General features: G+C 47.3%; 1 protein-coding gene across 7 annotated transcripts in view; it reads left to right on the top strand.

The window, feature by feature from the left end:
* The window catches only part of KIF1A (kinesin family member 1A), a 4,129,412-nt gene that overhangs the window by 718,386 nt on the left and 3,388,387 nt on the right, over positions 1–22,639 (top strand). For all 7 annotated transcript variants that reach the window (XM_069618139.1, XM_069618143.1, XM_069618141.1 and 4 more), the window contains exon 8: positions 6,900–6,977. In XM_069618139.1, coding sequence (XP_069474240.1) covers positions 6,900–6,977 — 78 coding nt within the window. The remainder of the gene's footprint in view (positions 1–6,899; positions 6,978–22,639) is intronic.

The raw sequence follows: 22,639 nt of genomic DNA, 5'->3' as shown, positions 1-22,639 counted from the left end.
CACAAGACGTGCTGTGCACGGGGCGCAGGTGGCCTTCCGAGGCTTAGTCCCCAACCTCCCGTTTGCGAAGATTGTCCTGATGGCTTGATACCATCTTGCTTTGGCTCAGTGTCGCGGGTGTTTATCACGGCGGGACTCTCCCCGCTCTTTCTCTGTTTGTGGCTCCGGGCATTTCGTTTGCGGATTTACATCCCTGCCGGTCGAGGTACAATGTGGCTTCGTCTGGGGAGTTGAAGAAGTGGGTATTTCCCTCCAGTTGAATGTGAAGCCTCGCCGGGAAGAGCATCGAGTACATGATTTGGTTGATGCGCATTCTGTGTTTCACATGGGTGAACTATCTCCTTTGGGCTTGGACTGATGGCGAAAAGTCTGGGTAAAACTGGATGTCGTCCCCGTCGAAGTGTAGTTTGCCATTTTCTCTTGCCATTCTGAGTATGGCGTCCCTGTCCTTGAAGCTTAAGAGCTTGGCAATGATCGGGCGGACAGGGGCTCCCGGAGCAGGTCTTGTTGCAGGGATTCTGTGGGCTCTTCCGAATAGCTCCGTGCATAGTTTTTTGATGTGTTCTTCCATTCTGACTGGTAGTTGTCTTTCTCTGACTCCGACTATCCTAATGTTATTTCGTCTGGAGCGGCCTTCCAAGTCCTTGTTTTTGGCGAGTACGGCCTTCATTTGCCCCTCAAGCGTGGAGACACGGGAAGTAAGTGCTGATGTGCCGTCGTCCAGATCTGACACTCTCTGTTCGACGGAGTCGAGCTTGTCGCTGTGTTTGTCGAGACGGTGCTGCAACAGATTCACCTTGGACGAGAGCGAGTCTATCTTGCTGTCCAGGCCGCCTATCCCAGCTTTTAGTTCCATCAGGATTTCCCTGATTTCCGTTTGTTGCTGCAGCTCTACCTCCGGTTGATTATCCGGGGATTCTGGGCGGTGTTCCGGCCTGGGCGTTTTAGGTACTGGGCCTGCATCAAAATTGAGTCTTTTCTGGGACTTGTCCGCTTCCCCATCTTGAACTTGGCGGCAGTGTCGGAGCGTCTGATTTTCGGATGTAGCAAAGGCGCAGTGAGGGTTCAGATTTAGCCGCTTTGTGCTGCGCGAGGGGCCGAGACCCAGCCATGCGGGGGAGTCGCTATGGGCCAAGATGGCGGGGGCACCTCAGAGGGACCCTAACTTGTAGGCGTAGCGTAGTCTCGCCGTCCCGCTTGCTTCTGTGAGCCTCCGCGTGCCTCCCGCCTCTCACCTGCGGGGAGTTCGCTCCACCACTGTCCTACTGCTGGCTGTGGGCTGTGAAGCCGTTCTACAGGGCTGGCGAGGCAGCGCCCTGGTTCTGAGCGACTCCCTCCGTGTCGCTTTCTACTGGTGGCATCCGCGGCAGGTCTCGCGGGCGGCTCCTGTATGTCTCTGAAGGATTTTGGCCAGGCGGGCCAGAGTTTCCAGACCCCACGCAGTTCGTGGTTGTGCGGGCCACACTACACAGCGGATTTCTTGCAGAAGGCAAGTCCGATTCTCTCCGGATTTTCGGCAGGGATGAGGTGCTGTGCTAGGATAGAGTATTTCTAGCGGATTTAGTGGTTTCGCCACAGGATTGCCGCGGTTAAACAGGATTCATACGGGAGGTAGCCAGGAGCTTACAGGGGAGTGGCCATCTTGGTCGGCCCTCTAGTGCCCTCTCACCCCACACATGTATATAAAAGTAAAATAAAGGTAAAGGTCAATTGTGCAGAAGGTCAATTAGGACCACTAATATTAGGTCAATTAGAACAAAAGGTCAATTGTAAAAGGTCAATTTGGGTAATACCTCAGATAGACTTGTGTGCGCGTTGAAATGTGGCTGGCTTCCTGTCTTTCGCATCTATAACGAAATGGCAGGGGTCAGGGGGTCCCGCTCTCTCGCCAATGTACGGTTTCCATACCTGCTTTCTAGTTTCTGCTTACCTTTCAGGGAGGAATGCAATAGTAGTGTATGACACTTGTAGCGTTTAGCCGTAGGTGTATTTTGTTAATTGTTTTTTGTTCAGTCTTGGACAGAGACTATTGCAATATGGGAGTGGCTACAACATTTGTCCTCCATCCCTAGGTGAAACCTTTCGGCCTTGCTGGGTGATAGAACTTTGAATTGCACTCTCTGAATGTGTAGATGCAATCTCCTCCTCCTGGGTCTGCCTTGTCCCCAAACTTTATATGTCTTTATTTGGTCATGGCCTTCATCCTCCAAGGAGCTATCCTTTGCCGTCCTGGAGTTATCATGCTCCTCCTTGGACTGAACACCATGCTCTGTGATTCCCCTTCTCAGTCGTTTCCTGTTTAATAACACCTTGGCAAGCCATTTAACACTTGTGTGATTACCTTTTGGCACCATCATTCCTGCTCCCCACATGAGGTAGTGCTCTTCATACCTGGTGACTGTGTAATCACAGCCTCCAACAGATCTGCTTAAAGGCTCAATACCATTCACTAGAGGATTCTATGTACCCCATCTATGGTATGGGTAAAATGAGCCCTATGCAAATGTTATACTTGGATAATATCTACTTTGCTGCTGGCTTCAGATATGATAAAAATATTGCAGACCTTTCAATTCAGATAGATAAATCCTCGAGGTGTGATAGCAGCTCTTATTCACTGTATTTACTATACCCACTACCCACATTAGTGAACCTGCCCAAACTGTGAGTCCATGAAATTCTGGCTCTTAATGGTGAGGATTTTGTGAGAAACCTGAAGGTGTCTCACCCACGAGTCCCCGGGTGATCTGTCATCCAGGTGGCCAGGACACAGCCATACATTTTGGATCCAGTTCCTGGGGGTGGACCAGTGTGGGAGGATCACCTGGGTGAGGGGTCTTCTGGGAGTGGGACACCGGATGGTGAGACGTGGTATCCCCTTCCTTGTAACATCTTTACCCCATCCAACCAGGTAGGATATTTAGTAACACTGCCCCCTCCCCTTTTCCAACATGAACACTTTCTCACAGCCAGCCCGCTACAAGAGAAAACAGACTAACACCCTAGCAGTATACCTGACGTGTCCCAATACAATGGTCAGGCAATTACTGACATCACACACACCTGACTTCCAATGCACTTCCCCACATGATAAAAGGCAGAACATGAGAGTACACTCTGAGCGAGGCAAAACATACAAGGAAACAGCAGTTTTGAGACAGCAGCTGAGCAAGAGAGGAAGACGGCAAATCCAAAGGGTATCGCAAGGAGGGAAATTCCCTTGACCTTTTCGACAAGGAACCATTACTTCCTAGAGACCTCAAAAGTGGAAAGCGTAAGACCATGAAACCAGGCTGAAGAATCCTGCATTGTGTGTTGGATATACCCGGGCCCTCCCGCGTCAATAATCAAGGCGGGGAGAATCACCAGCCGCTGTGGTTCCGACATTGGCTCCAAGAACAAAGAGCCGTCAATGAAATCACAACAGCCGATGAGTTGGGGAGACTGATACAAGACCGATCTTTGTTGAAGTCAAGGTTGCAAGCAGCAACATTGTATGGTGAGCGCTGGATCGAACATTGTTAAAGTGCGTGTGATAAGAGACGCAAGTGAAGTTGAACTGCTGATGAATAATTGAACTTTAAAGCAAGCTATGATACCTTTGTCAGAGTGGTCCAACACTGCGTGAGTGCTCAATCAAAGGTCTCTGTAAGGTACCCAGCTGAGAAGTGACAAAAGTAGATACATTTGGTCCGAGCCCAGCAGAGGGAGATCAATCGAAAGAGAACAAATACATGGGAATCAAAGTGGTCCTGCAACGGGTCAAGCAAAATTCCTCGCAAAGCCGAAAGTCTTCGATTTTGATGAAGTAGAAAAAGTTCGAAAAAGTACATGAATTTGGTCCGAGCACAGCAGAGGGAGACCAATTGAAGGTTTTCTGTTAAAGTGGATGTGAGCACAGCAGAGGCGGATCTATATTTGAAATCCTTAGAAGAAAGGAACTTTAATGTTTGTCATGTTACATTAGGCCCTCTGAAATAAGAGACGTTGGATGACAGAGACTATGACACAGAAGGCCCTGATGTTGAGGTTTTGAACTGCATCCTATGCCAGAGAAGCCAGAGACTGTGCTAAGCTCGAGTGTACCACCTTGTCCTGTGCTGAAAACATGGGGAAGGGAAGCCCACTGCTTCAATATCCTGACATATCATTCCTTGAACACTTTTCTTTTGCATAACATTGTTTCCCTGACTATTTGTATTTAGAAGTAAGGATTGGCAATAGGTTTATTAGTATGGGCCATTTTATTTTGTCAGACTCACTAGGACTGTGTTATTATTATTTGATAGTCGTAGCATTCTCCCATCTTTAGATTTAGGATTAGATAGGTGTTTTTCAAACCAGATTGAAGTTCAATAAACACCTTTGAAATGTGATCACTTGTGTCTGTCCTACTGTTTGATACCATGCCTTCCTTACAGCTTACATTTCTTCCCTTCTCCTATCTTCGCTATGTGCTCCCACTTTCCCCTTTATAGACCAAATGCTCTGCCACTTCTGAGAGTTTCTAAGAATCAGAAAATGCATCATATTCTTCCCAGTTTCCTTGTGAAGCACCAGTTGGAATATATAAAGTCAACCAATGTCACAGGTCCAACTGAGTGGCTAGGGGAATCATTGTGGTGAATGTCACTAACATTGTAGCTGCATTCCCAAATCTTTCTCTATTAACTGTTACATACTGATGGACAGATACTTCTCTAATAAATTATATATTGATCCGAAATGCTTTGGATGTTGTAATCTGTCTTTCTTTTATGCACATTTCTACTTTGCTAATTCTACCAAATTCAGTTTGATTGGCAGTCCCAGATTTATTCACTGGGATTTGGCAGGGGCGACCTGCAAATGTTAACTAGCAGTCAAGCTTCCACTCTTCAAGGGCATGCCTGAGCACATCTCGAGTCCTTCGGATAATCATGCTGTGACTAAAACGACTACCTTCCAAGTAATAGAAACTCCCATCATTGGTAAAGCTTGCTATCGCAACATGTTCAGTTTTCCCTCTTTCTGATCAGCATTCTGCCTTATCCACTGTCAACATTACAAGTGCACCTCATAATAGCACAATTACATCACCTCTCTGCTAACTCTTACATATCTTTCCAATGTTTAGTGTGTGTTCCTATCCTTATTCCCACTTTTCCCTCCCTCTCACCTTTTCTTTCCCAAACAGATCAAAGTCCGGTTTCTCCGGATGTGGGCCAAATATGCCATTTAACAGAGGACCACTATATTGGGGATGAGTGTAGTTTAAAAACAACTTCGCATGACATAACATTCCACAATTTTGGATTCTCTCCTTTTCTTGTTGCTGTTTAATGATGCAGATGCGGGAAAACCTGCAAAAACAATCTTTACGCGTGCTTTGCCACTTCTACACTATTTTGAACTTGATTCCCTGCAATGGAGCCAGAAATGGAGGAACATGCACTGTGTGCTTCCCAGCTCTGTGACTGTGAGGCTAAATGTTTCTCTGCTTGCATCAATATTCTCATCGCGGCAAAGAGGAAGAGACCTCTACAACATGTATGCTTTCAAGGGCATCTGCTGTAATCTACTGTAAAAGCTGCTACCATGTTTTTTCAGTAGTTAACTTTACGCATCGCTGCTCTTTGTGGAGGTAGTTGGGTTTTCCGCACAGAGAGTAAATAGGGCCAGGAACCTGGAGCCTGCCTGGATTTGTGTGCCTATTTATGTCCATGCTTTACATGATGAGAATCCAGCAGAGAGGCCCTGCTGTAGTGGGTGGGCACGCTCTGCTGCATTCTTCACACCAAGAAAAACTGATGCTGCCAGTATTTGGAAATCCACTATCAAAGGCTAATAAAAACTTGCATTCCCTATAATTATGTTGTGCATTGTACTCATTTTCTCCGGAGTCTGTGAGGAACCAGAGTACATACAGGTGGCTACAGTAGGGTGTGTTATGTATGTATGACATTGGCCTCATTACAAGTCAGCAGCTCTGGAAACAACAGTGGAGGTAAATCCACCACCGCTGTTTTCCGGACCGGCTGATTCCGAGTCCTGCAGGTAGGAGGTGTCACTCCCGCCAGGTCTGACCTGGTGGGTGTAACACCAACCGCCTGCAGGCGGACCTGGAAACACCGGGTCTGTCATAGACTGAACCAGTGTTTCCATGGTCCCCGTCCCCATGGAGTCCTATAGGACTCGATGGTAATGGGGATTTACAGAATTCCGTCTCCAGAATTACTGGGTCACTGGGGTTGTAATGCCCCAGTGATTCTGGCGATCATGCATCTGGAATGGTATTACGGGTCCGGCAGCAGATTGCCGGTTTTTCCGGCATGGCTACCACCGGACTCGTAATGAGGCCCATTGGCCTCATTACAAGTCAGCCAGTCCGGAAACAACGGTGGCGGTAAATCCGCTGCCACCGTTGTTTCCGGACCTTCTGATTCCGAGTCCTGCAGGTGGAAGGTGTCTCTTCTGCCAGGTCTGACCTGGCGGGAGTAACACCATCTGCCTGCAGGCGGACATGGAAACACCGGCTCTGTCATAGACGGAACCAGTGTTTCCATGGTCCCCATCCCCATGGAGTCCTATGGGAGTCCAAGGGAATGGGGATTTACAGAATTCTGCCTCCAGAATTACCGGGTCACCGGGGTTGTAATGTCCCGGCGATTCCGGCAATCACGGAGGCGGAATGGTATTACAGGTCCGGCGGCAGCCTACCGGTTTTTCCAGCTTGGCTATGGCCGGACTCGTAATGAGGCCCATTGTCATCATGTCAGAGTGTGGCACACTTGCAAATCCTCCTACTAATCAAACATAACTCCTCAGACATGATTGTATATAAAAATGCTCTATGTAAAGCGCTTTGGATAAAAGTGCTATATAAATAACAAGGTATAATTCTCATTGTGTTCACCTAGGTGAGCAAGATTAGCCTGGTGGACCTTGCAGGCAGTGAACGTGCAGACTCCACCGGGGCGAAGGGCACCAGGTTAAAGGTAAGTGGGTCCAATGAGCTGCTTCCATTGTGTTTTTTGTTGTTTTCTGACTGTGTCAATAGAACTTAAGGAGAAAACGGTGGCTTTTACCCCACATTCTTTTGTGGGTGTGATATATGGGGCACAGCATCGCAATCTGAGTCCTTTCACAGAGGCCTCCTGGGGTGCAAAAAATTACTGTACTTTGAACTTATGATTTGACCATGTTTATTTTGGCAGGGTAAACCCTTTAAGACAGAATCCAAAATATTATACCATAAAGTCGTAGTGGCCACAAAGCAAATTCTCTGACCCAGTGTTGTCTAGTCTACTTGTTTCAGGCTGGTGGCAAGTTCTTATAGACTAGCTATATACAGGATTTATTGGATTCCACGACCACAGGTCTCTGACACCAAGTTTCTGTCACTGATCCAAATTCAAGTCTGATATTTGATACTCTTCTGGATTATTCCTTGTATTGCCTCCAGTAGTTGTAGGTATGACAAGTTAGAGCAGAAGCCTCAAGTTCCACTAGTCCCAGACTCCTTTTACACCTTCAGGGATGTACCCTTGAATCCGTTGTGTAATCACCGCTCTGAACGATGGCGCTCTACTTGTCCCCATCTAGTTCCTCCTACCACTGTTTGGTTTCGCCTAGGACCGACCTGGCTGGCCGGCACCATTCTTTATGCTTTTGTCTCCACCTCTTCCCGCTGTTCAGAACACCTACTCGGGTGCACCACCCCCTCAAGATGTTATGATTCTTGAAGACCTTTACCAACTCCTGCCAGTACAAGTACTTCCTCTGGATATTTACCACCTTTTCCTGATGTTGCCATCTCATCCAGACTCTTACACCCTCTTCCAAGTACAAACATTTCCTGCAGATCTTCACCATCTCTGCCTGATGTTTCCTCTTTCTCCAAATTTGCACCTCCTTCTCTTGAGTTGACCACCTTCCTTCTGGCTTTCACCACCTCCTTGTGGCTCCTTCTGCCCCTTTTACCTCCAACACCCGTCTATCCTCAACAATCTTAGTAATGCGCTCCATGCGTACCACTCATCACTTAACAATTGCCTCACTCTCTCCAGGCCCATGTCCGACCATGCTTGGTATAGCGGAATCCATGACCCCCCAGATCTATGTGTGGAATCCACACTGATGTCATGTGTGATGCCCATGAAGACAGGATGTCCATAAATCTGCCCTTCTCCATAGAGACCACTATACCCCCAAACACGGGTGACCTCTCAATCTTCCCAGAATATCCCTGTACGGCGCCCAGAGTAAGTCTCTCACTTTTATTGGGTGTGTATGTTCAATGTGTCCCAAGGTCGTCCCTCATGTGTTCCATCATAACTCTCAATTGGGCTGCTTTATAATACAGAGACAAATCTGGGAATCCAAACCCCACAGCCTCCCTTGGAAGGGTAAGCGTTGTTCTCTTGATCCTTGGGTGTTTGTTTTATTTATTTATTTTATTTATTTTTTGCATTTATAAAGCGCACACAAGCCCTCAGACATCAGGGCGCTACAATCCAGTTACACAAAGTCCATAGTCTGGGAAAGTCCTTAGATCAAGATTAGACAGTGGTACATATGGATAGGTAGGGTACATAAGAATAGGTATTTTAACATACAGGTACAAATATGACAAAGTTTGCTCATAGGTTATAGAGACAAGTACAAATACAGTGCCTAGACTACTGATATGGGCAGTGATGGCAGGGTGATAGTCAACTAATTCAGGCAAACAGTCAAGTTGATAGGGCTTTCCGCAAGGCCCAGTAAAAATTTCCGCTCTTAGGGGCTGAGGGAGGGCATTCCAATGTTTTGCAACGAGGACTGCTAAACTAGAGCCTCCTGCTCTGGTTCGCTTGAATTTTGGTTGGATCAGCCTGTGGGAATAAGGTGTTCTGGTAGGCCTACCTGTTCGATGGAGAACAATTGTTTTAGCTAGGTATGGTAGGGCCACTTTTGATTTGAACTGTGGGTAATGGTGAGTGTCTTGAAGACACACTCATCTGTTCACAGCTAGATGGAGGCCTCTAAAAGAAATTCTCTGGCAGCCTTGTAGGTAGAGGTGTGAATAGGTATAATAGGCATGGTAGAATGATAATTTTGACAGCTGTAATCCATCCATACCAGGACAGTATGAGCAGGCCCCATCTATGCAAGTCCGATTTGATGGCCTATAGGAGTGAATACATGTTGATCGCTGAAGGCCTAGATAGATCTATGGGTAACAGAACTCCAAGATACCGGGTTGAGGTCTTCTCCTTTCTTAGATCTAGCACCTGTCTCCTTGATTCTAGGAGAGAATGCGACATCTGCATCTACATAATAGAAGATTTTGTTTTGTTAGTTTGTAGTCCTGAGAAGAGCCCAAAGGTTTCTATGAAGTGAAAAAGCTTGGGGAGAGAGGTTTGGACGTTCACCACGGTAGGCTAACATATCGTCGGAAAACAGGGAGACCTTAAATTCCGCTTTGCCCGGGTTGATCGCCTGCTTCCCGTGGTGTTCTCAAATCGCTATTGTTAGGTGTTCCATTGTGAGCGTGTACAGCAAGGGGACAGGCAACACCCGTGCTTCATACCTCTTGACAGCGGGGAACAGTTCCAAAAGACTGCCATTAACCTGGACTCACGTATATGGCGCTCTCCATTATATCAAAAGGTTTTTCTAGTCTAATGAGAATAGGTAGGCGTCAAGATCAGATTCTTGGGGGAAAAATGTTGTGTCAGTTGTTTTACAAATGTAGTCCGACCCCTGTCTGGCTCTCATAAAACCCACCTGGTCCCTTTGTACCAGGGAAGGCATCACTCCCTCTAATATGTTCCCCAATAGCTGCGCCAGGATCTTCACGTCTGTGTTGAGAAGGGGTCTCGGGCGGTGTGATGGCACACCTGGTCGGATCCTTGCCCTTCTTACGGATTATCACTATAAGGGCCCCATCACAGTTTCTGGAAGAACCCCACCCAGTATATTATTGAAGAACATAGCCAAGTATGGAGCTAGGGTAGATTGATATCATTTACAAATTATAACTGTAAACCCATTGCTTTGTGTCCCCTTTCATTGATTTGATCGTCTGCATGATTTCTTCATCCTTTATATGACATCCATCGTGGAGGATGTATCCCAGTGATCCCTGTAATAGGCAAGGTGTCTAAGAACCCTTCTATATGAGACTCATCTCCATTGTATTCCATCTTATATAGAAGCTCATAATAATTCTTGAACTCTGCTGTGACACTATCTGTATCGTAATGGGTCCCACCACCGTCAGATTTTATGGCCCCCACCATTTCACTTTTCTGGCTCTTTGAGCCTCCAGGCTAGGATTTTATCAGCGTTATCACCTTTCTTGTAATACTTTTGTTTGAGATACAGCAGATTTTTCTCTGTGTCATGCAGCGTAAGTTCTTTAAGCTGGGACCTATAAGAAGTAAGAAAACTTGTCTGGTCCGGGGACAAGAAACGATTCTGGGACTTCCCTGGCTGTAAAGCCACAAACTTTGGTCCTACGGTCCTCTTCGTGTCTCAACCTCTTTTCTTTTGAGAGCCAATCTGAATTAGGAACCCCCATATTGTGGCCTTAAACCCAACCCATAATTTATGTAGACCCATCGTAAAAAAAATCAAAATATTCTTTGATGTCAGCCGGCAGAGCTCTGGCAATCTTTCTATCCTTTAAAATGGCATCATTGCATTTCCACCTACCTTTCCACATTGTCCCCCACCCTTCTCCAATCGTTATTCGTACTAAATCATGGTCATGCTCTACCCGCGAACCAGAAAACTAGCCTATCAAGTTATTCTCCACTAAAATGTAGTTGATCCTCAAGAATTAATCGTTACTCAGAGAATAAAAAGTAAGAGGGGGATCACCAGCAGCAGGGTGGGCTGAGGCATCCATTATACCCAGTTCCTTATTAATCCTGCGAAGGTTCTTTGATACACCCTCTTTCTGCTGGGTTACCCTCTGAGTCCTCAGCCTTCTCCTATCTCGGGATGGCTCAAGGACCATTTAAAGTCACCCCCCACTATGAGAAGGCCCTCCACAAAAGGCTTAAGCTTCTCCTTCACCCTTTCTCAGAAGGCAATCTGACCATCATGTGGGCAATAAATGGTCCCCAATGTCAAAGAGAGACCATCAATGGGAGAAAGACACCCCATAACTTAGGACAACGTTGGTCTGCACCCCTCACCATGTTGTCCTGCTGCAGCTTTGGAGAGTGTAATATCCTCCCCACAAATGAACTGCCCAGAGTGCCCTTCCGCTCCCTCAACCAGTTCTTGCTTGGTGTTCTTCAGGTCTGGGCGGCCCAGTCATGCTTCATCCGTCCAACGCACTCCTCTGCTCAGTTACAGTCCTCCAATACTGCCCAGGCCAATCCACTATGTGCACGCTGACTTACTGTGCACTCCTGTGATGCCAAGGGCTTCACCTAGCGGCTGTTGCCATTACGCCAAAACATTATAGGATGGGAGAAGGGTAGGTGGCCTCTTTCCCCGTTTGATCACGGCGGGCCTGCGGACGACCTCCTCACTGGTATTCCGGTGCACGCCTTTGTCCGCTTCTAGGGACCCTGGTCCTGGGTCTGGTGTACGGTCTCCTCGTGTGGGTGTTCCCATTGTTTCCCGGTTTGGGTGAGTCCCTCTGCATGCTGCAGCTTCACGTAGGCTCATTCGTCCTGCACACTCCAATCCAGAGGATTCTCGCCTTGTTATAATGTGGAGCCACAAGCATATCAGAACCTTCCCAATCTCCGCTGTAAAGTTACTTAGATGTAACTTTGGCGCCCTTGGTCTAAATCACTCGAGATTTCGACCGAGTGTGCAGAGTGTTAGGGAGAATTCTCTGTTTAGGCTGAATTTCCTAACCAAGTGAGTCCCCCAGCAGCTTTGCTGAATTTCTGGAGTTTGTTTTTTTCATCCTGCCAAGAGTGAGACTCTTTTCCTCCCACTCTTGGACATGAATGTGGTTGATTTCTTTGAATGTCAATGTGTTCTATGGGCTATGGGGTCTTTTACTCCATAGGGCCTCATGTGTTTTGCTATGTGTGTTACTCCGCACCCTCCGTGCCGTAACACTGGGGTGTCCTAGAGGATCCCCACCATAGACTCCATACTCTACTGTCTCCCAGGGCATAACAGAACTACTACAAACCATCCTATTGTGGACGTACTGGTAGGGGTAATTCGATTACCCCTGGGTCTATTTTTCGAGGGGGCACTGTCCCGTCCCCCTCGTCGAGTTTTGGCTGGTGGCAGTGGATACTACTTTTTAGATTCGACCGCGAATATATTCCTATGGGATTCTTCCCATTGTTGGAGGCTAATACTTTTTCACATTAGTCTCTAACATACCGCCGGTTTATTTATCTTAAATAAATCCACCGGTTGGTATTTTCTGCCAGAACTCGGTTTTTAAAATGGCGTATGTGTTCGCCTCTGTAACTCCGAACCAAAGGTTGAGCCCTTTGTTCCACTTTTGGCGGGCTTCTGCACAGACGCCCTCCAGAGTGGTGCCATTCTGTCTGGGTACCACAGGGGGTGTGGGAGGGGGTTTAGGCACCCTGGACTGAGTTGCCTTGCCAACTCAAGTCGCACTCTTGTGCGATTGGCCCGAGTGGTGAGCTGCCCCGCTCACCACTTAGCATGTTTGATTGACAGCTAGGCTGAATGAATGGGGGTTTTCTGCATAAAAGCAGGGCTTTTGGGACTGGAACTTCAGAAGTCGCCACAGGGCCTAAGAATCCGACGAGGGTAAAGCTGAGCCGACCTGCAACGACGACACCTCCGGTGGAGCCCTGCTGAACCGACTCACCACTTCCCAACCACAGAGGAGATCTCCCTGCTGGAGAGTCTTCTTCCCCTGACTGGTGGGAACAACCAGTCCCTTGCTTTTTCTTCGCTTCCAGGACATCAAGTGGTCGAATTGCCCGTGCTGAGCACCACGGCAACCGGATAGCCACTAACCACTGCACCGCAACCAAAAGGTGGTGCCTTGTGACTGAGCACTCTGCGGCTGGTCTCTTCCCTGGTGGTGCAACGATCTTCAACTTTCCTCGACGACGAGATCCTCTCATCTTCTGGCAAAGCCCCGACTTGCATCCACCACCAGAAACAACTGCTCCAGCCGGAGCTGTCTCTTCACTTGCAAGGTACTGTGTCCGCCTGGCTTCCCTTGAAACGGTTAGCGTGAGGTGTCTTAAATCCTTACCTTTCCATTGGGTCGCCCCAGACCTTCTTAAACGTTTGTTCTAAACTGGTCCAACCTTTCTGTGACATTTTGCTACAAAGACTTGAAGTGCATTTCCACTGTGATACTTTTGGGACATACAGCCTTGCCTCTCTCCGAGTGGGCCTGGCCACTGAACTTTGTGATTTACAGTAGACCCTGCCTTGCTCGCCTTGCATTTGTTTCGTAAAAGTGTTGGTACTGAGTTGGTTTCATACCCTGCCTTTTTCTCTCCCTTTCTAATGAATACTAGAGTGCCATCTAGGTTAAAGCATTCACCTCTGTCTGCAAATAAGTGGTGCCGTTGAACCTAGACTTGTCGAAATATTGTATGGGATTGATATATACTTATAGTAACTGTGATTGAAGTTGTTTGCCATATTAGTGCCAGTGTGTTTTCCATAGATGTGTTTTTAAATAAATAATTATATATCTTTTCACCCAAGCTCTGTTCCGTGTCTGCTTGTTCTACTGTGTAAATTGCCCTATCTTGTATACTCCAAATACGGCCTAACTCTTCTTGAGGGAAGTCTGACTGCTCAGCCACAGCTACCAAGTGAATTTGTGTGGTACAGACTGCTACCAAGTGGGTTTACTGCCAAACACCTGTAGTCTTAAATCTTTTGCAGTGGTCCTAGAGGGAACTGCACAGGTTTCTGCCTAACACTGGTGGCAGGGGTGGGATTCGTATCGAGTATACAGTTTAGAGTGCTTTTCAACACTTTAGGATAATAACCACAAAGCTTAGCACTAAAAAGCAACTTTCTAAAAAACATGTCTACTATGGAAGTTTACAGTCAGGAGTCCTTGTCAGGAAAAAATACTGAGAGTTTGAGAGCTCTCTGTAGACAAGAGAATCTTTCTGTAAAAGGCAAGAAAATAGAACTGATAGCGAGATTGCTGGAAAACCAAAGTCTGGGTACTGGTTCAGAGGAACCAACTTCTCCAGCAAATGTAGATAACAGTAACGGTATTGATCTAAATCAAAGTTCTGATGATAGTGATGAAGAGGCTGAAGAGGAAGGAGAGGCTAATGAAACTGTCTCCCCTGCTCCTCTGTCTGCCTTACCAGCTGTACCTACTGGGCCTATAGCAGGTCCCACACTAAGTCCTCAAGTCCTTGAACTAGATAAAATGAAAATAGACTTGGAATTCAGAAGGATTACTGCTCAAACTGAACAGAAACACCAAGAAATGCAACAAATTCTTAGGCTCAGAGAAATGGAGCTCAAGCATGAGTTAGAAATGAAAAAGTTGTCTGTCGAAACTGCTTCTGTCTCTGGCTCCTCTAGAAGTTCCAGTCCCAAAAGACCCCGGATGCCTAAGGAATTAATTGGTATGTATGAACCAAAGTTGGATGTGTTGGATTGGCTGAGTTTGTTTGAGTACAATCATGGGCTCCAGAACATCACAGGTAATGAGCTACTTACCTGGTTGTTCTCTAGGCCCCCCCCCCCTGTTGCAACTGATGTAGTAATGGAGTTGGGCGAGGAGGATAGGAAAGAGTACGAAAGTGTGAAACTAGCTTTGATAGCTAGATTTGGGAAGACCCCTTCCCAGTATCTTAAGAGGTTTAGAACCCTCAAAAAGCATGATGGTACCCCTTGGGCTACCTGGGTGAGTGAAGGGTTGAAAAACCTAGAGGGATGGATTAAGGGTTACAAGGTGAACACTTATGAGGGTATGAAGAATCTTTTCATGTTGGAGTCTATTTATGATGCCTGTTCTCCTGAGCTCAGACAGCACTTGGCTGATTCGAAGGAATTGGATTCCAGGAAGCTAGCTAAGGCTGCTGACTTGTGGGTTGCCAACAGGGCTACTCATAAGGATTCTGGGGCAACTCAGAAAAAGGATAAGGGAAAACAGCCTAAAAAAGACTCAAAAGAGAATTCTAATGATTCAAATTCCAAAGACGGCCCCAAACAAAACCATGAGGGTAAGCCACAAGGAAAACCGCAGCAGAATAGTGTACCTTCTGGTGCCAAACCAGAGGGAGGCCAGAACAAGCCACCATTCCAGAAAGCATTCGGAAAATGCTTTGTTTGTGGCTCTACTGACCATGTGAAAGGAGATCCCAGATGCAAGGGTAAACCTTCAGGGGTCCAGCTTGTCTCCTTAGCCTTCGCTCCAGAGGAGGAAGTCCAAATGGCAAGTGGAAACTTTCTACTGCTGGCTGATGAACCCATTGGAGTCTCAGCCAGTGTTTCTTTAGTGTCTCTGGGTTTGTGGGAACAACAGAATTTAGATGTCTATAATTCTATCCCAGATAATACTAAAGAGTATTATAAGGACAGTGTCCAGGTGAATGGTCAGGAGACTCCTGCCATCAGGGACACTGGGGCCAGCATAACTGTGGTGGATACATCTTTTTTTCAGGCTGAGGATGTTGCTAAGGCACCCAAATGCCTCACCAAGTTAGCTGGAGGGCCTGTGCAGATGCTTCCCCAATTACCAGTTCTCATCCAGTGTAACGACATGACTGTGAATGTACCTGTCAGCATACAGAGTGAGATACCAGGACGAGTTCTGTTGGGTAATGATTTAAAAACTCTTGGAGTTGTGTCTCATACCCCCAGACCTCCTAGTAAACGGTTACAGGAGCTAACCAGACCTGCAAGGGAGAGAACCATGAGAGGTACTCCCGAGGAGATGATGAAGAAGGATATCACTCCTGCTCCACTGGAATTGTCAGCTGCTGTCTCAAAGAAATCAGAAGCAAAAGGGAAACCTAAAACTTCAATACCGAAACCAGCAGCCAGCACTTCAGTGCAGCCAACAAGGACTTCCCCTTGGTTGTCCACCGTTAAACCCGTAACTCCCCCTCCAGCTGAGGCTGAGAGGGTGGTACAACCCTGTGTGGTAGAATTAGACTCTGAAGAAGAGCTAATAGAAGGCCAGGAACTCATTGGAGATCTGGATCCTGTTGACCATCCTGAGCTGCAGTCTTTACTGGCAGAAGGTGGACCCAACAGGGCAGACTTCAGTAAGGGACAGAGGGAATGTTCAACTCTGGAAGGTCTTCGCCACCAGGCAGAAGCTCAGGCTGAAGGGCAAGAGCCTGGGAAATACAGGTTGCACTGGGAAGAGGGCTTCTTCTACAGTGAACCGACCGAGTCTGAACCTGGAGACTACAAACGACTTGTAGTACCCAAAGAGAACAGACAACAGTTCTTGCAGTTAGCCCACGAGATTCCTTTGGCTGGTCACTTGAGTTTCAAGAAGACCAAGGAAAGGCTCTCTCTCTACTTTTATTGGCCAAAGATGGGGGCCGAAGTAGAAAAACACTGCAGGAGCTGCCGCACCTGCCAGACCTCTGGTAAGGTTGGCTCCAAGAATGTGGCACCTTTAGTGCCTCTCCCAGTTGTGGGAGTCCCATTTGAGAGAGTAGGGATTGACATTGTTGGTCCCCTTGATCCTCCAACCTCCTCAGGCAACAGGTTTATACTTGTAGTAGACCATGCTACTAGGTATCCTGAGGCAATTCCTATGAGGACTGTTACAGCTCCGGCTGTGGCTAAGGCCCTCCTTGGTATTTTTACCAGGGTCGGGTTTCCTAAGGAAGTAATCTCTGACAGGGGGTCAAACTTTATGTCCCACTACATGAAAGCCATGTGGAAAACCTGTGGAGTTACTTACAAGTTCTCAACAGCTTACCACCCACAAACCAATGGGTTGGTAGAAAGGTTCAACCGAACCATGAAGAGCATGATAGGTGCTTTAGAGGAACCCCTTAAACGGAAGTGGGACCTTCTACTGCCATGCCTTCTCTTTGCTTATAGAGAAGTCCCTCAGGAGGGAGTAGGTTATTCTCCCTTTGAGCTTCTCTATGGTCATCCCGTCAGAGGTCCATTGGCCCTGATTAAGGAGGGGTTGGAGAGTGCTCCTTCCCCCAAGCCAGTCAGAGTGACTGACTACGTGATAGGTCTCCGGAGGAGAATGTCACACATGATGGCGGAAGCAAGTGATAACTTGAAAGCTGGACAAGCATTGGTCAAGCACTGGCATGATCAAAAGGCTAACATGGTTGAGTTCACTCAAGACCAGCTAGTTCTCGTTATGATCCCAACAAGGCAGAGGGCCTTGCAAGACAAATGGATGGGACCCTTCAGAGTTGTGAGTAAACTTGGAGAAGTCAACTATCTGGTGGACTTGGGCAATCCCAAGGAGGCTCCGACAGTCTTCCACACCAACAGACTCAAAGCGTATGTCTCGAGACCTGATGTAGGAGCGTTGCTTCTAGCATCATCAGAGGAAGAAGAAGAGAGTGAAGCTCTTCCGGATCGCCTCAGAGGCTTAGCTTTAGACGAAAAAATTGAAGGAGTAAATCTCTCTTCAAATCTGACACCTGAGCAACAAGAAGAGTGCAAATCTATGTTGAATCAGTTTGCCTCTCTGTTCTCACTTTCACCAGGCTTGACCCCTTGGGGCCAGCATGACATACTCACTGGTGACTGTCTGCCAGTCAAAAGCAGAGGATACAGAATGTCAGAAAGTGTAAGAACCCACATCAAAGGTGAGGTCAGCAAGATGCCTGATCTCAGGGTAATAGAGCCCTCTACTAGTCCATGGTCTAGCCCAGTTGTGTTAGTACCAAAGGCAGGATCTAAAGAACTTAGATTCTGTGTGGACTATAGAACTCTTAACGCAGTCACCAAGACTGATGCCCACCCTTTGCCAAGAACAGATGAGTTGGTGGATAGACTTGGTTCAGCCAAGTTCCTCAGCACATTTGACTTGACGTCAGGCCATTGGCAAATAGCCCTGACTGACCATGCCAAGGAGAAAACTGCATTTTCTACCCCAGCTGGCTTATACGAGTTTAAGGTAGTGCCTTTTGGATTGAAAAATGCACCTGCTACATTTCAATGGATGGTAAACCAGGTTCTGAATGGAATGGAGGACTTCTGCATGGCATACTTGGATGACATAGCAGTGTTCAGCAATTCCTGGGAAGAACATGTAACCCACCTAAGAGATGTTTTGCAGGCTCTTGGACGAGCCAATCTGACCATAAAGGTGAGGAAATGCCAAATTGGACAGAGTAAGGTAGTCTATCTTGGACATGAGGTAGGAGGTGGAGAAATAAGGCCTTTGCCCAGTAAGATTGAAGCTGTGCAAAATTGGACAACACATACTACTCAGACCCAGGTGAGAACCTTCTTAGGTCTCACTGCGTATTACAGGAATTTCATTGAGAACTATGGGACCATAGCTTCTCCTCTGAATGTCATCTCCTCTCCAAAATTCCCTAAAAAGGTTAGATGGAACGAGGAGTGCAATCAGGCCTTTGAAAACCTGAAAAAGGCTCTTTGCCAAGCCCCAGTACTCAGGGCTCCTGATTACCGCCAAACTTTCATTGTGCAGACAGATGCTTCAAATGTAGGAATAGGTGCAGTACTCAGTCAACTGGATGGGAAAGGTAGGGAGCACCCTGTTTGCTTCATCAGCCGCAAGCTGAAGGATCCTGAAACAAGGTGGGCAACAATCGAAAGAGAATGCTTTGCTATTGTGTGGGCTCTGAAGAAGTTTAGGCCATACTTGTATGGTTCTATTTTTGTCATTCAGACTGACCACCAACCCTTGAGATGGTTAATGCAAATGAAAGGGGAAAACCCAAAACTACTGAGATGGTCAATCTGCCTGCAAGGGTTTGATTTCACCAATAAGCACAGGTCAGGGTGTCACCACCAAAATGCTGATGGTCTCTCTAGGATGTATATCAACGACTAGAGGTATGAGATTAATCCAGGAGTGGATTAAATCTTCCTGTCCCTTAGTCTGGGGGGGGGGCGAGTGTTAGGGAGAATTCTCTGTTTAGGCTGAATTTCCTAACCCAGTGAGTCCCCCAGCAGCTTTTCTGGATTTCTGGAGTTTGTTTTTTTCATCCTGCCAAGAGTGAGACTCTTTTCCTCCCACTCTTGGACATGAATGTGGTTGATTTCTTTGAATGTCAATGTGTTCTATGGGCTATGGGGTCTTTTACTCCATAGGGCCTCATGTGTTTTGCTATGTGTGTTAGACTGCACCCTCCGTGCTGTAACACTGGGGTGTCCTAGAGGATCCCCACCATAGACTCCATACCCTGGGACTGACTACTGTCTCCCAGGGCATGTAAAGTCACCATTGGCTTTACTAGACCTAAATTTACTAACAGAACTAGTACAAACCATCCTATTGTGGACGTACTGGTAGGGGTAATTCGATTACCCCTGGGTCTGTTGTTCGAGGGGGCACTGTCCCGTCCCCCTCGTCGAGTTTTGGCTGGTGGCAGTGGATACTACTTTTTATATTCGACCGCGAATATATTCCTATGGGATTCTTCCCATTGTTGGAGGCTAATACTTTTTCACATTAGTCTCTAACATACCGCCGGTTTATTTTTCTTAAATAAATCCACCGGTTGGTATTTTCTGCCAGAACTCGGTTTTTAAAATGGCGTATGTGTTCGCCTCTGTAACTCCGAACCAAAGGTTGAGCCCTTTGTTCCACTTTTGGCGGGCTTCTGCACAGAAGCCCTCCAGAGTAGTGCCATTCTGTCTGGGTACCACAGGGGGTGCGGGAGGGGGTTTAGGCACCCTCGACTGAGTTGCCTTGCCTACTCAAGTCGCACTCTTGTGTGATTGGCCCGAGTGGTGAGCCGCCCCGCTCACCACTTAGCATGTTTGATTGACAGCTAGGCTGAATGAATGGGGGTTTTCTGCATAAAAGCAGGGCTTTTGGGACTGGAACTTCAGAAGTCGCCACAGGACCTAAGAATCCGACGAGGGTAAAGCTGAGCCGACCTGCAACGACGACACCTCCGGTGGAGCCCTGCTGAACCGACTGACCACTTCCCAACCACAGAGGAGATCTCCCTGCTGGAGAGTCTTCTTCCCCTGACTGGTGGGAACAACCAGTCCCTTGCTTTTTCTTCGCTTCCAGGACGTCTAGTGGTCGAATTGCCCGTGCTGAGCACCCAGGCAACCGGATAGCCACTAACCACTGTACCGCGACCAAAAGGTGGTGCCTTGTGACTGAGCACTCTGCGGCTGGTCTCTTCTCTGGTGGTGCAACGATCTTCAACTTTCCTCGACGACGAGATCCTCTCATCTTCTGGCAAAACCCCGACTTGCATCCACCACCAGGAACAACGGCCCCCGCCGGAGCTGTCTCTTCACTTGCAAGGTACTGTGTCCGCCTGGCTTCCCTTGAAACGGTTAGCGTGAGGTGTCTTAAATCCTTACCTTTCCATTGGGTCGCCCCAGACCTTCTTAAACGTTTGTTCTAAACTGGTCCAACCTTTCTGTGACATTTTGCTACAAAGACTTGAAGTGCATTTCCATTGTGATACTTTTGGGACATACAGCCTTGCCTCTCTCCGAGTGGGCCTGTCCGCTGAACTTTGTGATTTACAGTAGTCCCTGCCTTGCTCGCCTTGCATTTGTTTCGTAAAAGTGTTGGTACTGAGTTGGTTTCATGCCCTGCCTTTTTCTCTCCCTTTGTAACAAATACTAGAGTGCCACCTAGGTTAAAGCATTCACCTCTGTCTGCAAATAAGTGGTGCCGTTGAACCTAGACTTGTCGAAATATTGTATGGGATTGATATATACTTATAGTAACTGTGATTGAAGTTGTTTGCCATATTAGTGCCAGTGTGTTTTCCATAGATGTGTTTTTAAATAAATAATTATATATCTTTTCACCCAAGCTCTGTTCCGTGTCTGCTTGTTCTACTGTGTAAATTGCCCTATCTTGTATACTCCAAATACGGCCTAACTCTTCTTGAGGGAAGTCTGACTGCTCAGCCACAGCTACCAAGTGAATCTGTGTGGTACAGACTGCTACCAAGTGGGTTTACTGCCAAACACCTGTAGTCTTAAATCTTTTGCAGTGGTCCCAGAGGGAACTGCACAGGTTTCTGCCTAACACAGAGGGAGCCTGTGAACAGTATGGGCCCTTTTGTGTCACCATACTGGGGGTACTGATGGGAGCAAGGGGGCTTAGGACCTTTCAAACCCCGGTGGAGCAAGAACGACGCAGAAGTGTTACTGCATCTGTGTGCCCTCTGTTGGCCAACCAAGAAATGTCTTTTAAATAAATTCAAGGTGCTACATGCTGAGAAATTCCATGATTCAAGGTGAGATCACAATTTTATAACATTGCACGGCACTGAGTGGCTGCACTTGGATTTGTAAAGGGGATGGTCACCACATGGGCGGCCAAACTGACTGTACTCTAAGAAGCTTTGTTGTTGCAGTCAACAGTATGCTCAAACTACTGCAAGCTGTTCCTCGTTTCATGGTTTAACCATAGGTAGAACATGTCTGCAGTCTACCTGCACCCCATCAGAAAAAAGTTTCACTCGAACACGCCTGCTTGAGTACTGTCTGAGACAAACATCAGAACTCGGGATGTGGTCACAAAGGCAGGCACTGACATACAAATTGAAGACCCTATGAGAAACCTGAGGGCATCTCACCCGCTACTACCTGGGGATCTGTCATGCAGGTGACCAGGACATGGCCTTTGCTTTTGGATCCAGTTCCTGGGGGTGGACCAGTGCAGGTGAATCACCTGGATGAGGGGTCTTCGAGGAGTGGGAGTGGGACACCTGAGGGTGAGACGCGGTATTCCCTTTCCTATAACACCTTTTCCTAGGAGCTCAATCCTCCCATTCCCTGACATGAACACCTTCCCATGGACAGTTCACCCTGAGCGACAACGGACTAATACCAGAGCTGTATCCCTGACATGTCCCATCACCACTGTCAAGCAATTACAGATCATTACACACAGCTGACTTCCATCACACTTCCCCACACAAATAAAAGGCGGAGCACAAGAGCACACTCTGAGTGAGGCGAGACACACAGGAAACAGCAGTTCCAAGATGGCAATTTAATACAAGGAGAAAGACGTAAAGACGCGAGAGGGTTACAAGGAGGGGAAGTACTTTAAGGAACTCATTGTGGCAACAAGTAAGACAGACACAAGTGATCATAGTTCAAGGGTATTTATTGAACAATAAATGTTGTATGCATGTCGGGGAAAAAAATGCCTAATCTAAACCTAATTCTAAGATGGGAGCAAGCGTCAACCATCAAATGAAAAATAAGGCAGTCCTAGTGGCGTTGTGTTAAATAAAAGGGCCTATACTAAGAAGCCTATTGCCTAACCTTACAACTGTTATACATGAGTAAAAGGGACGCAACCCCTTTAAGGACACACACGGACACCACAGCGGGAAGAGGGCGGAAGGGGAGGGGACAAGGGGAGAAACGTTAGTTCGATCTAGGAGGAATAAAGAGAAGGTCGATACGAATGGTGGCTCCGTGTGTTTATGTGATGCGTGAACGTCGACGAGTGCTGAGAGTCCCCACCCCAACAACTGGCGACGAAGAACAGATGAGAACCCATGCCTCGCACATAACGGAGTGATGTGATCAGCAATTAAGG

The sequence above is a fragment of the Ambystoma mexicanum genome, chromosome 10, assembly GCF_040938575.1.
Source record: "Ambystoma mexicanum isolate Mex_15411 chromosome 10, UKY_AmexF1_1, whole genome shotgun sequence".
Taxonomy (NCBI): Eukaryota; Metazoa; Chordata; class Amphibia; order Caudata; family Ambystomatidae; genus Ambystoma; species Ambystoma mexicanum.
The sequence above is the reverse complement of the archived record's forward strand: the minus strand, read 5'-3'. Positions and strand labels throughout refer to the sequence as shown.